Source organism: Nanorana parkeri, unplaced genomic scaffold, assembly GCF_000935625.1.
Source record: "Nanorana parkeri isolate BGI_ZX_2015 unplaced genomic scaffold, ASM93562v1 scaffold94, whole genome shotgun sequence".
Lineage (NCBI taxonomy): Eukaryota > Metazoa > Chordata > Amphibia > Anura > Dicroglossidae > Nanorana > Nanorana parkeri.
Window position 1 is genome coordinate 1,875,814 of NW_017306362.1, and position 18,214 is coordinate 1,894,027.

General features: G+C 42.0%; 1 protein-coding gene across 1 annotated transcript in view; it reads right to left on the minus strand.

Annotated features, from left to right (window-relative positions):
- Positions 1-350: 350 nt before the first annotated feature.
- SLC45A1 (solute carrier family 45 member 1) overlaps positions 351-18,214 on the minus strand; it is a 23,929-nt gene continuing 6,065 nt past the window's right edge. The window contains exons 3-9 of the mRNA XM_018552679.1: positions 15,717-15,809; positions 12,783-13,007; positions 8,899-9,635; positions 6,946-7,099; positions 4,363-4,539; positions 2,911-3,116; positions 351-671 (exon numbers count right to left, since the gene is read on the minus strand). Coding sequence (XP_018408181.1) covers positions 405-671; positions 2,911-3,116; positions 4,363-4,539; positions 6,946-7,099; positions 8,899-9,635; positions 12,783-13,007; positions 15,717-15,809 — 1,859 coding nt within the window. The 3' untranslated portion in view covers positions 351-404. The remainder of the gene's footprint in view (positions 672-2,910; positions 3,117-4,362; positions 4,540-6,945; positions 7,100-8,898; positions 9,636-12,782; positions 13,008-15,716; positions 15,810-18,214) is intronic.

Sequence of the window (18,214 nt, forward strand, 5' to 3'; positions counted from 1 at the left end):
GCGTCCAACACGCCAACTTCAGGGACAAAATGTTCATTTAATATATCCCATCCACTTCCAAGTGCAATGAGAATATGAATGTTATTGACTTCACCTCTCAGTGGTCATAATGATATGGCTGATTGGTGTAGGTTGGTTATCCAGTATTTTTATATTTTTGTAACATATTGTGGATATTATATGTCAATTGCTTTTCAAAAACAAATTCATCACACAAATATCCCATACAACCCATGCTGTGACATGTATAATGATTTATTCTGCACAGTTGTGTCACTTATTCTTATTCTGTGGTGGCTTCATTAGAACCTCGGGTCAAAAATACCCAAAAAGCCAGCTCAATATCTAGCATGTATTTATTGAGTTTAAAACCAAGTTCCGTTTACAAACTTTCTGTAGACAGTTCAAATGTTTAGTAGAAGCGGCTGCTCCTCGTCATCCAGATCTCCACTTGGTGGAATGTCGTAGATAACAAATAAAGAGGAGTAGAAACAGCCCACGAATGCCATGAGGCTGGAGAAGTACATGACTCCGTTGGCACTCCCCACAATTGACGTCAGAGGACCCATGACAATGGAGACCAGGATCTGGGCGAGAAAATACTGGCAGCTGAGAAGGGAGATATCCACACCCATCCCACGTTTGGTACCCTCAGCGCTGGAACCTACAAACTGGAAAAAAGACATTTATTGATTAAATATTGTATATGATATAGATATGATAATATATAATAGATATTTAAACACATATGGGATGTTCTTTTAATGGTGCATGGGTTGTATGCTGAAATGATCAATTGACATAGGCATGTGAACTTTTTGGTACCAGATATGTTAGGTTAGGTAGAACATCTTGCCTCCAAAGGAACTTGTTGGGACAGAAACATGGAAACGACCATTTATAATTTATTATGAAGAACATAATTTTCTTTACTGCTTGGTGAGATATCAGCCTGGGAAAAGCAGGGATATATTAGGTGTCAGGATGCCTAATATGAACATACTTGTTCCAGGTCAGTGAATCGTTTATTGGTAAAGCATGACGTAAAGAATGATGACCCGGAAGAAGGCACCTTTAAAAATAATTTTGCAATGGCAGCTGCCATATTCCTCCGGTGACAAGTTTCTTTCAAAATGCACTTATTCTTTTGGAGAAAATAATATACTGCAATGGAGGAGGCTAGGAAACATAGGTACTATAAAATTGAAAGGGTTAGTTCACCTTTTGCCAAAAAATCCCAAATGCTTTCCATCATCCCCGACACATTGCAAAGCACTTTACATATGCATACCTGTAGGTTCTGCACAACCTGTCTGCACAAAACCTCTAGGTGATCAACCCCCCCTCTGCCTTGGCTGAACAGCAGGTTGAGCCAGGTGAAGAAGTGTGTCCCCAGCGGGAGCTCCCAGCACGTTCAAGTGTGCCCATTAACAGTGATCTCAGCCACTGCTGCTGGAAGAAGAGAGCACACTGCCAACATTAAAACCTTAATTAATGGAAGAATGAATTCCAATCTTTGCCTCCCCCATCCTTAAAGCATTATGTTCATTACTACAGTACATGGGTCCCTGTAGGCTGACCATACATGACTGTAGAGCACAAATATCTACCCAGGAAGATTATTTTTATCTCAACAGGTCACCGGCACACACACGGACGAATTCAATATCTCTTTGATATGTTTATTGAAAAATGTCACGGCATGTCATTAGAAGCTGAAGCCAGCGTTTCGGGACCTTGCAGAGACCCTTCATCAGAGCGACATAGTGACGTCAGGTTGGAAGGAAGGTTGCAGACCGCAAAGAGTGCGGGTGGTTCTTGGAAACAGTTATTTTTTATCTCTTGACATCTAATATTCAAGTGCCATTTTTGTGCCTGGTAGGTAGAAAGTCCACACCTTTTCCTCTGGAGTTGTGGAAAAGCCCAGATCACCATGAAGCATAACTGCACCCATTTTTTTTATAGAGTGGGGAAAGTTAAATTTATATCAGGGTTTTTTTTGTCTGTGACACCACTGGGGAGATTTCACCTTTCATCCCTCTCCTCATCTACATAACATAAAGTGGTGGTGTTGGGAAGTTCACTTAAGATAGTTAGGAAAATTGATAACATTGTTTGAAATGTAAGTGCAGGAAGCTACAAAGACACTGGATATCTAGTAAGATCAACATGTATTTCATTGTACTGACAGAAAATGTACTTGGCATAAAGAAAGCTAATGCAGCCACCACATCTGGTCACGTGCAATATGTTACATTTATTTTTTGTCCTTGGGTTTAGACAGTTTTTTGAATCCAGCAATGCTCCTGTTACTTTACAGAAGTGCCACCGAACCACAGTAGTATTGTATTAACAGATTGTTAAAAAAACAAACAACCCCCAATGAGTCATACCTTAAGCTTTGCAATCAGCATAGCGCATGCTTCTTGCTGATTGGAGAGCTTTGGGTCCGGCTTAGCAGGGGTATGTGGGACCTGTGCAGAGAGACCACTGCTTTCACACAGAGACAGCATAGGTCATTGTATTCAGCATGCTGGCAAGGGACAGGCTTTCCCTCTGTGGCTGCTTTCTATAGAATATTACCTGCAAGATTCTGCTGCACCTGGAATGTATTTAGCCTACTTAGGTCATGCATATTGACATATGCCACTGGATACAGACTGTCTGCATCCGGTCTTGTACGTCTGTATGCATGCCTATGTTTACACAAGTATCAGCGTATACCCACCTACAGCCATGGACAGCCATTGATTTCTATGAGCAGCTGTACACAGTAGCTGTGGCTTGGGCAGGGAAATATGCCCACTTTTTACATTGTACGGCCCCAGGTGCCCTTGTGCATGAACCTTTAAACTGAAAGATAGATTATAGTGATCGTGTGTACATCTACTTTAAAAGAAGCATACGTACCTTCTTATTCTGGTAGTAATCACAGAGAAGTGAGTATGGCAGGATGCACAGTGTGGAGAAGAGGATTCCATGTGTAATACATAGGGACAGGATGATGTACTGATTACTACACAGTGTGGCTAGACCAGTGCCCAGTCCAAATGCAAGATACGCTATGAAGTACAGGGTGCGAATGCTGAAATATTCCTCCAGCTTTTCCAGGATGGCTTAAGTATAAAAGAAGAAAAAGAAATGTTAAAAGGGTGTCTTTTTGGTGACTGCATCTCGTGAAAGGATATTCAAAGGTTTTGTATGCCAGACAGGCTGTTCTGAAATTGAATTAGCCACAATACATAGTGTATATGCCAACAGATACCTTTTCAGTTACAATTATAAAACAGTATATATGTGTTTTATGATTTTTTAGTTACGCATGTAAAACATATGAGCTTGAGTAGATTATCTTACCAATGTGTTCATGTCCAATTCTAGGTACATAACAAAAATGTCCCCCAACAGGTCTTAAAAAACCCAATCCTGGCTGAAATATTATGTATGTATGTACAGGTGAAACTCGAATAATAATTAGAATATTGTGCAAAGTTCATTTATTTCACTAATGCAACTTAAAAGGTGAAACTAATATATGAGATAGACTCATTACATGCAAAGCAAGATAATTCAAGCCGTGATTTGTCATAATTGTGATGATTATGGCTTACAGCTCATGAAAACCCCAAGAACCCCAAATCCACAACCTCAAAAAAGTAGATTATTACATGCAATCACTAAAACAAGGATTGTACAAGGAACAATATCGGACCTCTGAAAAGTACAAGCATGCATATGTACTCAGTACTTGGTTTGGGCCCCTTTTGCAGCACTTACTGCAATTACTTTTGCACGATATTCTAATTATTCAAGTTTCACCTGTATATATATTTACCTCCCCTCCAGCTCTGGTGCTGCCCCGCGCAGTAATTTTTTCTTGACACTAGAGGTCCTCAGTCTTCCAGGTTGAATGACGCCAAGCCCAATGTAATTTCATCTGGAAAACTGAGGACATATTGTGAGTGTGAAACCTCACAGACAGTCACGGTGTAATGATGCAGAGAGTAATGCTGACCAGGGGCGTAGCTACAGGTTATGGGGCCCCATAACAAAATTTGAACAAAGCTGGAAGCCTTGTGATAATTGTCTAAAATGTCTTTCTATATTGTAGCATTAACAACACTCTTCCGTGGAACCATGAGGCTTAACCCAAATCCTGAAAAAGTGGGGTGTCCACATACTTATAGTCTATAACCCGGTCGGGACTAACTATCCATTCAGTTTATAACCAATCAGCAGAAACAATCCAATCAGGTCGATGTTCACACTAGACAGTTTGTAGTAGATCTAAAAGGACATTGCACAATCAGAACATGTGTGACCGGCTTTATAAAGCAACTGGAAGAATCACAGTACAGATACCTGAGTAAAGAGCTGCACTGAAGGCATATATACACATTCCCCAGCATCCCATTGTGACACCTGCGTTGTATTTATGATATTCCTCGGAGTTGTGCGGAGCCCTAGGATCTCCTTGGAAGACCACTTCACCCATGAAGTCAGTATAGAATAGCAACATTCCTTCAAATGACAACCAACCTGCAAGACAAAAAGCAATGTTTCCACTTATCCACCAACCTACACACATACCTACAAACATAGGTTTAGGTTGATGAAAGCTACCTAGGTGGATGAAAGCTGGAAGGTTTGATACTGTTCAAGTCTCTATAAAAGCCTTTATCTAGTAATTACTTCAATCCAACATTTTCCTGCATCATTTAATCAATAATTGATCAATAATTCCTACTGATCCACTTTTTGAACTATAAACATATCTAAAAAGCTACCACTGCAATGAAATTGTATGAAAAGTTGAAACATTTGTTTTGGTAGAGTAGGGTGAGGTTTTATTTCTGTCTACGTCCCCACTGGAGAAATTCACACTCTCTATATCTGTCTATATGTGCTAATGACTATTGTCTTCGAATAAGAAGTGACAGTAAATCCAACATTTTTCCTGTCACAGGAACAGAAGGTGAGGGGAAAATCTTCCAATGGGGACACATGTTGTGGTAACCAGCGCCAGATTTCCCACAAGGTCAACCAAGGCCTGGCCTCGGGGCAGCAGGGAGTAGAGGGGCAGCAGAGGTATGGAATTCCTATCGCCCGGTGCCCGGGACATGCAGTTCCGGGCGCCGGGCGGGTAGTTGTTTTATACATTTAGCCCTGCTTTGGGCAAGCAGAGCTAAATGTACAGCAGGGAAGCCGCTGCTTGTTTTGTACAAGTGATCTCAGCGATGTCGCAGGTGGGATGTTTTTTCTACATTTAATCCTGCTTTGGGCAAGCAGCAGGGCTAAATGCAGCTGCAGCTCATTTTGTACAAGTGAATTGGCATTGTAATTAGCCTGCTCGTCAATCCTCCCCTGCCACCCCCCCTCCATGGTCCGCCCCCACCTCTGGCTGCCTCTCCCTGCTGGCCGCCTCCCTCCCCGCCGTGGTTTTCAGGATCCCCCGCTCTTCTGGGGGACCTGGGACCACGGCAAGGTAGTTCGGGATGGAGAGCGGGTTTTAGAGCTGAGAACGTCAGTTCAATAAAGAGAACCTGTCACCTCCAAATGCTATCACACAGGGCTTGTTAGCTCCTGTGTGATAGCAATAAAGTTAAGTGAAAATAAAAAAAAGTAAAAGATAAGAAATAATTAAAAAAAGTGATAAAAAAAGTTTTAAAAAATTAAGAAAAAAATGTAAAAATAAAACCAATCCTACCACCTCCACCGCGGGGTTGGCAGGGAAGAGGGGCCTTGGGGCAGCAGAGAGAGTAAATCCGGCCCTGGTGGTAACACTTGTCTAAGAGAGGGTATCCCGTTTAAGGAGATCTCCCCTTACTTCCTGATGTTTCTCTGGGACAGAAATTGAAGTGAAATATCACTGATAAGACATAGCCAGTAAAAAAAAATTCCTTTACTAATCTACTCATTTAAAAAAAAAAGTTTAGGCTTAATATTAGACTTTAAATATTCATGCATGTATACAGATTGGGGCTGATTCATAAAAACTGGAAAACTTACAATGACTCTAACAGGATCATAATAAAGCTTGTCCCTGCAGCATAATATGCTTTCCTGCCCTTCTCTCCTCCACTGATCCTTCTGGCGAAGAAGCCTAGGGATAAATTCCAAGTCAATTTTAGCCAGTCCTATGGCTTAGGTCTCTCTCTTCACTCCTATGTGACAACGCTGGAGCCTAAGAGGCCAACCACCAAGCAGTGAATGGAGCGGTGAGGGAGTAAAGGAAAGGTAAGTCCAAAAGCATTGGTTCACTTTAAGGACAAATGCTGGCCTCTTTAGGCATCTGAAAATCGGAGGCTGGTCCACTAAAATAAGTACACTTGGAGTGTATTAGGAAAAAAAATCTTTGTTGAACTGGCAATTCCTCCACAGCTAATAGGTAAAGTCATTTGGCAACCAAAAAGACAAGTCTTGTTGGGACAATCAACACGACTTGGACTTTATTGAAACCTGCTAATCTCATGCCCACCACATGCAACCACAAGGAATGACCAGCTCTAGAAACATCCTGCTTCATGTTGCTGTGCCAGAATGGTCCCTACTTCCTGGTAAGGGATATATTACCTAGAAACCCATAACATTCACTTTTCCTTAAACCAGTCTTCCTAGTCTGCCTATGTTAGACTCAAGATCCAAAAGAATGAGTGACCCATTCAAACTTGTTGTATTATTGCATCCTGTGGAGAAGTTATTCATACAGAAAAGTGTCTAAGACAAAAATAGTTTCATGCTCAGAGAATGAAAAGGACATCTGATTGACTTCTATTAACAGCACTGACCAAGGCCATGTTTCCCTCGGGCACCCTGATAAGTGAGGCTTGCTAAGATTTACAGCACTGTCCAGATCCCTGGGATGGAAAGGAAAGTCTTGGTACAAGGATTGCAATGTACTAACAAAGTTCTTGAACCATACACAGCCATGATCTCAGACTTTACCTAGAAAATGATTGATGCATAGATTGCGCAGCGCTTTAGGCATGTGGCAGATGGACGAGCACAGGAGTTTCATGGAAAGCCTCTGATGAGATATCTCGGTGGATCCATTGAGGTCGCTTTCATACTTTACACCATTCAGCAATATGTTAGCCACCTGCACCATAAGAACTCCATATCAGCATACAATATAGTCAGAAACACCTAGAAATCAAACCATGTAACATTAAGTCATGCACAGTCACCTTATATGTCCTCAAACTTAGTTACAACATTTAATGAGAACCAGTTTGCAGAGTTTAAATCTGAATCGTAAACATCAAATGGTACAGCTTGTGCCTCATATGCCCAGGAAGGAACACATTTAATTCGCCTCATCTACATACACGCAACCTAACTTTATTTACCTCTCCTAGTGTGTGCTAAGGTGGTTTGCCTGCCTAGGCACCACCCCTCCCCGTTTAGATAACCAGAGGTGATATCCCCCCCATTGATTTCTTTGGTGTACCCATTGTTTGCCCATCTTGCTTTTAACAAAAGGTTATATGGGCAAGATAAAAACCCAAGGAAAAACTCGATAAAGTCACACATTTCATTGCCCATGCAGGACAACAGGTTTACTTTATTGGAGGCCCCACCAGCCGCACATATTCACCCCTACTCAGCCAATGGGAGTGAAAAACTCAATAAAGTCACACATTTCATTGCCCATGCAGGACAACAGGTTTACTTTATTGGAGGCCCCACCAGCTGCACATATTCACCCCTACTCAGCCAATGGGAGTGAAAAAAATGCCCTATACTTCTAAGTATGGAGGAAGATGTCAGTTACTCCACTTGTTCGCATGTGACGTTGTCGGTGATTGATTGTTTAGACACCCAGCACTTGGAGCTTAGACATCTGTTCCTTTACTCACACCCCTTTACTCAGTCCATGCAGCCAAATAGAGCATTGGGGAAGTGAAGGGAAGATGACTATGTGCAGCCGGTAGGAAATGGCATTGGGAATCCTAAAGACTTTAAAGGCTGACCCCATCCAAAGCTGGTATCTTATTTTCGGGAATGCCATGGTGGTCCACAAAGCCAAGTGATGGTGTCATGCTGTGATAGCAATGCTGTGTTATAGTGTTATGGGAGACAGCAGAGAAAAAATAAGTCTCCGTGAGATATAAGAAGGCAAAGGGTGATTCAAACTATTGGTGTCCACTTAAGTTTTAAATATCTGATTAGCTGGAGCTAAACTTTAAAATGAACATTTCTTAGAAGAAATATGGGGGCTGTGCTAACTTCTTTCTGAATACGTTAGTTGATTGGCTGTTATGCTGGCCCTCTGGCTGCAATATTGTGCGAGTCACTGTCAGATCAGAAAACTCAGAGTAAAGTGAGAAGACTTTACCCATTTACTTGTTCTGGGCTAGTGGCTTAAAGTGTTCTAGCCAGAGGGTCAGCATGACAGCAGTATTTGCAGAAACTGAAGACAGCAATTGAAGCCTTCATGTTTCCCTCGGAAAAGGTTCCGTTTTATAGAGCAAATGTTTATAGGCATATAAATTAGAATCAGATAACCAAACAAATTATTTAATAAATGGATCACATTTAAAGTATAGGTAAAGCAAGAACTATTATTTATATAAGGAAAGGGTAACAACACCTGCCAGGTTTGTGCTGTGTGTCAATAGGGAGATTTCCCTTCACTTCCTGCAATGAGAGATTTCCCCTTAATTCCTGTTCTAGTGGAAACTCAAAATGTTGCATTTTTCCATAGTTATGCATTTGGAATGACCCATGTCATATGTTATGACATTTAAGCTCATGAAACATTTACATACAGATTCCCAGTATGCAGTCATTCTAAAAATGTCAAATAAGGGGCTTAAAAATTACCCTGGTAGGTGCTGTGTCCCCATTCCTACACCATTATCTATTGGTATACAATTATTATTCTGTCCATGTTACCTGTTGGCTAAAGGTTACATTCCGTCTCCGGCTGCTCTCTGGACATGTTCCCGTAACTATATCCGGAATGGCCAGTGACTGCGGCCTTTTCAGAATTCCTGATGCTCTTGGCTTTGGTGCATCAAGGGACCCAACTCTTAAGCTGCTTCTATCTGTGCCGGGACTTGTCAGGTTGTCTGCGCAGTCAAGGCTTCGGTTACCACTGCAGTACAGATTCTCGGGTACTCGAGGGAGGCTACTGGCCTGCCTTGGCAAACTACCAGAGGTTGTGGTGAAACCATCTAGCCCTCCAGTAAAACAGTCAATGAGTACACTGTCAATGTTGGTAGTACCAAAAGAGGAGGCAAACTCATTAATACCAGTTAAAGAATTGTCACGGCTGATAAGGCTGCCATACTTTGGTGTGAGTGGGCTGAGAGGAGAAATCGGACTGGTGAAGCTTGCATATAAGTGGTTTGAGTTTTGTGAGGGTTGTTGTTGTTGATTTCCTTGCTCTTCAAAAAATATGGGAGGTGATGGAGGCAGGGGAAGACTTGGGCTTTTCATCACTTTCTTCTTTTTGTTGAAACACTGAAGAGGTTTTTCCGGAATGCTGATTAACGTTAGGACTGTGGTGATCGTCAGTGTTATTGATGTGAACATATAGATAACCCGTAACTGTCCTCCCATGGCTTTTCCAAAGCTTGTCTTGTTCCAGTTAATGCCACCAACTACATAGCCAAAACCACCACCAAGGCCTAAAGCAAGAAATAAAAATCGTCAGATTAAGGAAACAATCAAAGAAGAACCCAAGACTAACTGACCACACAACGATTTGCCACAGTAGGTTTTTGTCAAGAAAAAATAAGCAACAATGCTAAGCGTGTACAACTGCATTCAAAGCATGCAAAAAATACATACAATAATACTCACTCAAAAGGCACTTTTGTATACCTTAAGAACAGTTTAAGGGGCCTTAAAGTAGAACTGAAGCCAAGATAGAGTAAGAGAGGGTTATAATATCAGCTTTTTTGCCATCATAGAACCAGCACAGCCACTTGAGGGTCCACACAGCCCACCATAGATCCTGTTGCAAGTCTGTCGGCCTATCAGCAGGAAATTCTAGCAGCTGCCTGGGCTTCTTATTTGCTTTCCATCTTTTATAGATGAATTCCAGGCGACAGCAAATAAAAACAATTTGTACACACAGCGTGCCGATAGACCGAGCTAAAAATAAGCAGGTGTAGAGCGGAGGTCACCCCAACATGAGCGCCAATACACGGGGGAAAGGGGCCCACATTGCATGACGGCCAGTCTTGCACAGCTGTACCGGCTTCTCTCCTGGACTGAAATTGCTTGCTTTGATTTCACCGCATACTGTGATCTCCCCACAATGAGCAATAGAAGCCGCAGGACGTCAGATAGAACCCACCTCATTTCCTGGCTGGAGGATCCAGCATCCAGCATTGTCTAGCCCTTTCCTTCCTAGTCTGACTGTCCCTGGCCTTGCCCCTTTCATCCATCTGGAGGGCTTTCCTTTCACTTTCTGTCTGATAGCTACAACAGTAAATGAAAGGAAATTGCCCCAAAGAGAAGCAAAGCCCTAATGGTCAACAGGGTCACCAGAACTAGTGTCCCCATTGGTAGTTTTCCATTCAATTCCTGTTCTAATGACAACCCCAAATTTGGGCTCTTCTCTCACGTTCAGTGATAACAGTTAATGGGACAAATAGAGAAGTTGAATCTCCCTAACAGGGACCCAGACCGCCATACAAGCCTGGTGAGGGGCTGGATTCATATATAAGCTTAATTTAGATGATTGGTCTAAACGCGATAAAGCAATGGCTCCTGTGAGGCCACTATCAACAAAAAAAGGGAACTCCCACATACAAGGGAATCCAGTGTTGAAGATATACAGTACGTATATATATACAGTCCAATGGGAAGGCCAAACAAGATAGAATAAGAGTCCAAAACATTTAATAATGGAATAGGTTCCTAAAGGACAGAAAAGAAAATCCAACACATTTTGGGGGTTTGAAGACCTCCCCCTTTCGCAGGGCTTAAACATGATAGGCTGTATAATGGACTGGCACAAATCACCAGGGATTACTCACTTGCCGTGTAGGGTATAGCCAGCATTGGTGAAACAGGAAATTTTGGTGTTGGCTATACCCGACACAGCAAGTAATTAATCCATGGTGATTTGTGCCAGTTTGTGAGTCCATAATACAACCTATCATGTTTAAGCCCTGCAGAAGGAGGAGATCTTTAAACACCCAAAGCAATAATAACTTGTGTTCTAATCCCTCGCTATTCTATCCTAAACAGTTTTGCATAGCATAGGAAAGACCTAATTAACGAACCAGCTCGTAATGTATATAGAAATGTAGTATCAGTTATCATTGGGCCACGGCTGCCTATTCATTTGTTCTGCTTTCCTGGCTGTCCCGAATGAAGGAGAAACTCCAACCCACCTACTTTGGCTTTGAGGTCCTTTTCTGATTCATAACCTCCATGGACCCAGCCGCTGTGGCATTTCCATCACCTGCAAATTGGATCACACGTTCCCTGGACCTATCCATCCAGGGACTTGAAGGAAGAATTGTCTGCAGCAGCATTGAGCCCACACAGGGGACATAGTCTTCAATAAGCAGAATAAACTTTATTTTCTTAATTAACAGTTGGCAAGCAATCTCAGTAAACTCAGATCCTTCAGCTATTATAGCACAATTGGAATAACCTCCCCATACTCCCGTGATGCATGTCTTCCAACTTTTAATGAAGAAAATACAGTTTCTTCTTTTATTGAAGAAGATATCTCTGGTGGCATCCGGTGACAGCTCATCGCTGCTGTTGACATCATTGAAAATTGCTCTGGTCATGAAGGGGAGTAAACCTATTTATTGTAAAGTGGTTGAAAGGCAGGATATTGCTATAAAACTTTTGAGCTGCTGAAATTAGAAATTATGACACATCCACTTTCCTTGAAATGGGAAAGCGGCTACAGCACAAGTAAGCAGATCTCCAGTACTCAACATCCTTACAAGCTATCTACCTGTGCTCATCTCTGGCTGAATGACAGCACAGTCATGCTGGGGGTAAGCAGGAAAAAGCCTACTTGCATTATGGAAGGTAAGGTATTTTGGGGACATGGGGATAATATATTTTTGTTTTCTAAAAGAATCAGTACATAGTTACATAACTAGGTTGAAAAAAAGACATATCCATAAGACAAAAATAAATTAAAAACCTACATCGTCAGAACCCTAAACCCAGAGATAATTCAAAGAAAGGCAAAAAACCTTTATAAGGCAGGGAACAAAAATCCTTCCTGATCTCCAAGGTAATCAGACACTCGGTGGATAAAGAATCCACAATTATTTCTTATACATATTAATAGTCAGTTATAATTGTGCATTCAAAAACACATCCAACCCTTTTTTGAAGGACTCTACTGAGTTGGATAGAACTAGCTCCCGTGGAAGTCCAATTCACATTTTTACAGTTCATCCGGTAAAGAGCCCCTTCCTTATAAGGAGGTTAAACCTCTTTTTCATGGACAAATAGTGCTCCCTTGTGTTTTGCAATGACCTTAAAACAAACAACTTGGCTGTTGTTGCAAAATTATAATGGGGGTCATGTGTAGTCATTTGAAGGCCAGTGAACATGGTCATTAGAAATGCAGCTTATTAAAGGTAATTCATTCATGATTTACGGTTTTCATTACTTTTACATGCCCAAGGCTTTGAGCTTGTCATGATCTATTTCTATATTGCCAGTTTTTGTGACATAACCTGTACAAAGGGGTACAACGACAACAGCGGTGGGGTGTAAGGCATCTTGTTTTTAATTTGAAAGGCCGGAGGGGTGGAGGTGGGTTTATATGTGTAGGAAGTTCTTACCACCAAGCAGAGCGTGAATATTGAGTCCCCGATCTTGATCCCCTGGTGAGCACACGTCCATCATGTAGGCATGGCTGGGATTGTCTGCAGAGTCTGCACTAAAATCCATGAGGATGACTCCACAGATGGTGAGAATGAGGCCCCATTTATGGTTGACCTGTGTATCTGACACGGACAGGCCAATGTCCCTCCCATTCAGCAGCAGCGTGAGGCCAAATAAGGCTCCTAGAACAAAAAAGCAAGAAACACTATTGGAAAAGTATTCATCGTTGAGGAATATTTTGCTCACATGTGATCCACAAACAGCCAGATGAGCTTACAACGGGCAGGCAACTATCTGACCATGTTGGAGTTTAGTGAAGACAAGAAATGATCTTCTGAGAGTATCTCTTCTGAGTGTAGAAAGCCATCGTTGTTGTACACAGAAAATTTCTAATATGCTAGGAAATAATATCTAAGTGGGCAAAGGCTTATTTTTACCTCTTCTATACAGAGAGGTTCTGGTTCCCCAGGAATGAGAACATGGACAGGCAATTACTTAACACCAGTGAGATATCTTGTTGTCACCTGCTACCTTCTCGTTATCTATGCCATAGCTGTGCACCCATCTACCTTTGTCTGTCTGTCTGTCTATCTACTGTATCTATATGCCACCTGCCCAGTGCCGAGTGCCTAGTGATCCAATTACAGCACTGCTCAGGGAGCGTGAGTGTTGTTGATTTAGTTATCAGACCACTAAAAGACCCAAAGTGCAGTTCTGAGCAACAGTTCATCTCTACTTTGTGCTTCTCGGACCCTTGATGCAGCAACTAGAACTGCTAAAAAATAAATAAAAAAAGGAGCCCACAACTCTTACTGATTGTGTAGCCTGACTTCATTATGGTAATAATAAAGGAAGCTTCAATTGGGCTTTAGGCTGAGCTGGGTATTGGCTCTTCATGACCAGTGACCACTATGAGAATTGGTAAGCCTATTTATCGATTCCAAACTCTACCATTCTATGAGCAGCCTTGTGCTCTGCCCAGCCATTACCATTCTACTGATGATCGCAGTGCTTTGTTGAGATGTTGACTCACCTAGACAACTATCAGTGAATAGATAATAGTGGGATTATTGTCCCAAGGGCGTTGGCTGAAGCACTGAACACATAAAGGTGTTTCAGTTCCATATTTTATAACCCAGTGTTATCGCTCACTCCCAGAGTTCCTTTTTCTTGTCATGCAATTTTATCTAGTCAGTCTTTCTCGTATGTGCTGTGTCCTTGGCTACTATAGTGCACGTGTTTAAAGAGACACCATTATCCCCAACCCCCCCAACATCAGCATAGAATATTTGCTCTCTCATATCTGCACATCTGTTTTAAACCATGTTTAAACCTAAGAGCAAACATTTAATATACGGCTGCATAAAGCTGGCCATGCACCACTAGAATGTTTAAAAAAACAAAAAACTGGAGGGGTTCATTCAATTTTCTAAGTTGATGGACTTAAATCGCCGATTTTGACCATAGGGATGAAAAAATTTGAAGGAACAGGATAGAAAAATTCTCTTGAATGAGCAAAATTTTGAACGACATTCTACAAGCAAGTCTCTGATAGCATTATCAAATGTTCTGATGGGACATACAGGTGAAACTCGAATAATTAGAATATCGTGCAAAGTTAATTTATTTCACTAATGCAACTTAAAATGTGAAACTAATATATGAGAGAGACTCATTACATGCAAAGCAAGATAGTTCAAGCCGTGATTTGTCATCATTGTGATGATTATGGCTTACAGCTCATGAAAACCCCAAGAACCCCAAATCCACCACCTCAAAAAAGTAGATTATTACATGCAATCAATAAAACAAGGATTGTACATGGAACAATATCGGACCTCTGAAAAGTACAAGCATGCATATGTACTCAGTACTTGGTTTGGGCCCCTTTTGCAGCACTCACTGCAATTACTTTTGCACGATATTCTAATTAATCGAGTTTCACCTGTACTAAAGTTTGTTCAAAAATCTACCAGTGTATAGCCAGTTTTAGTTTTTTTATTTTTAGTCTTTTTTCCTTAATTTTCAGCTGGTGATCCTGCCAGTTTCACACTTTCTGTTCTAGGGTGAATGCTCACACTCACTCACTGTACTGTATCTATGGAGGAGCAGTGTTGTCACCCTAGGACAGAACTATCTGGAAGCCGGTCCTGAACATTGATGTGCAGCTGACGCTGAAGCATGAGCATGTAGACAGGAAGTGGCTAGAAAAGCTGGAGGATATCAGCAGCACTGAGGTGCAAAAAAGGAAGAAAAAACATTTAAACAGTATTTTTATAAAAATATGATACACAGTGTGTAGTCAAACTTAAAGGAGAACTATGAGGTGAGTGCTTTTCACTCACCTCATAGTTCTAGCCGACCTGTGACAATGAGACTGTCACAGGTCGGCTCAGTAGATCGGGAGGTGAGCGAACACATACCGGCGTTCGCTCACCTCTCGATCCTGTCACGGCTCTCAGCCATGACAGGGGAGGGGCTGGATTCCCCCCTCCCCGCCAGTGCTGACTGGCGGAACGGACAGGGCGGGTACAGCTGGCTCTGCCTCTAGATAGGCAGAGCCAGCTGTCAGTCACGCAGCTGGGTGGATCCCGGCATAATTGTCGGGATCCGCTTCAGCTGCGGCATCTCAGTATACTGCGAGCAGCTGCTCGCGGCATACTGAGCCTAGGGTGACGGGAGGACGCTAGTTTGTGTCCTCCCGTTACCCTAAGGAGAACTATGGGGAAAGGCTTAACGCCATTGTTCTCCTTTAATGTTTTTCAGTTGGGTTTATATCAGTTTTAATAGTTGAATTTCAAGTGCTGCCTTGGAGGCCACTTATTGTTGAACATTCCTTGTGGACATAAAGTCTTTTGCAGGTTACCTTTTACACATGATAGAACACTTACCTATGGCAAGAACAAGTATAAAGGGCCGCCTCCTGCCAAACCTGGATGAGCAGGTGTCACTCCAAGCACCCAATAATGGCTGGAGGAGGAAACCTAATGGAATAGAAATAAAATACAGCTTGTGTTATTACAATTTTCGGAGAGGTAATGCTCTTGTCATATATTACGTAAGGCAACACTTGAACTGGCCATATATATATAACACTCTGTGTGCTGTTTTAGATTAACCAAAATTATGTTATATGAGGACCTCCCTGAACAATCCAGTTGATTTGTATGCAGTGAGACAGGCCTTGATATTACATAGTTGTTAGTAGATCTATAGAAGATTGTTTAGATAGCCCCTGAGGTCACAATAATTTTGGTAAATCTAAAGATGGATATACAGGATTGTACAAACGAATTTCAATATGTATAGTCAGCTTTAGATTTACCAAGGCCTATTAAAGCAATCCTTTCAGCATCCAAAACAATGCTGCCGTCAAACCTGTGCCCCTTACCAACCACTATGTGGATGATGGCGTCATCATGATGCCCTTCTTTGCAAATCCCTCCACTGGCTTTCAGTCACCCCAGAAATACAATTTAAAATACTAACAACAAGAAACAAAGCCATCCACAAGTGTGCCCTGAGCTGCCTCAGCAACCTTGTATCAAAATATCACCCAAACTGTCCTCCTCGCTCCTCCCAAGACCTCCTGATCTCTATCCCCCTCATCACCTCCTCTCATGGTCACCTCCAGAACTTCTCCAGAGTCTCTCATCTTCTTAAACTCCCTACCTCCTACCTCCCTACCCTTTATCTCCTACTCTATCCACCTTTAGGCAATCTCTGAAATCTCATCTCTTCAGGGTAAACCTATACCTCCTCTACCTAACATGTGAACTTTTACTTTCTCTATTAGCGCAATGCTACACAGTTAACGCTTTGTTTATCACTTAACCACCCCTTCAGATTGTATGCTCTCAGGATCAGGACCCTCTTATATTGAATTGTATTGTAACTGTACTGTCTCCCTTTAATTTGTAAAGCACTTCCAAGCTGTTGGTGCAACCTAAATCCTCTATAATCCTAAAAATAATATTAATTCCTTTGACAGATCGAGAGAGCTCCTGGCCGGCCGTTTTTTTACTACGGCCGGCCCGGAGGTAGTTAATATTTATTACAGGTATTTATATAACGCCAACAATTTTACGCAGTGCTTATATTGGTTATCAATCTTTATAGTTGTTGGTAAATCGAAAGGACAATCAGATTGTAAAATAAGTGACCAATTTTAGGCTACCCAAAGACATAAAATCAACGTCAAGGTAGACCATTCATGTAGATAGATTCATGTCGCTGTTGTGCTGGTTACATAAGTAATAATGTGACTTAGAACTCATTCTCACGAGTAACAGCCAGCCCGTACAGATCCATGATGCGTGCCCGGCCGTATCGGGCCACTCCCGGGAAGGACAGGTGCTGTGTGTGATTTGCCTGTTCTTCTCTATGGGAGTACACTGCCGTACGCCGCCGTACGCTTACCCGCCCTGCACGTCCGTGCGGGTGTCCCTGCTCGGACGCAAATAGGATCCATCCTGTAAGCGTACGAGTATGGACATCCGCACCAGCACGGACGTGCAGTTCGGGTGAGCATATGGCCGCGTACTCCCATCGAGAAGAACAGGCTGCTGTGTACAATCACACGCAGCACCTGTCCTTCCCGGGAGTGGCCCGATACGGCCGTGCACGAAGCACGGATCTGTACGGGCAGGCTTTTACTCGTGTGAATGATGGCTAATACAATAAAGAAAGGACTGGTATCTTCCAAATTGAAATTAGTGGGTGGTCTGATCTTTGTCATTGAAAAGGAATGTTCTGACCTGGCAGAAGATCGGTGTGTTGATTGATCCTTATTGAACAAAAATAATTGTTAAAATAATGATACTAATTAAAAATAAATACAAAGGTTGAATCCACAATTGTGTGGTTGCAGATTGTGATGTAGGCTAACGTCATTGGAATTAATAATGATTTGCTTGGTATGATTTCAATATTATCTGGACTCGACGAGTGTATTTTTGGAATGTATGACTTGTTTTGGTTTCAGAATTTGTTATGAGCAATCTTCCATTAGACTGTTTAAACAAATGTTTTAGGAATTAAATTATATCTATTATAGTTTAGGTAATGCGTATAACTCCTGCCAGGTTATATTAGCAGCTTAAGAAGCATTAAATTAAATGACAAAAATTCCCACCTATCTCTGTAGCTGTAGGCACTGCAGATAAATTCATCCTCAAATACACAGCAGGAGCACTGAAGTCTTTCAAACTGTTTTGTAAGCAGCTCAGCTGTACTGCTCCCCCCTCCCAGAGTTTACAGTAGGGTTTAAAATGGAAATAGGAAAAGGATTGAGCTGAGCTGCTGAGTTACTACTAGAAGGGGGAGCAGGGGGGCTGATTTTCTGGGTCACTGCTGGAATATGGGGGAGCAGGCTGAGCTAAACCTTTGA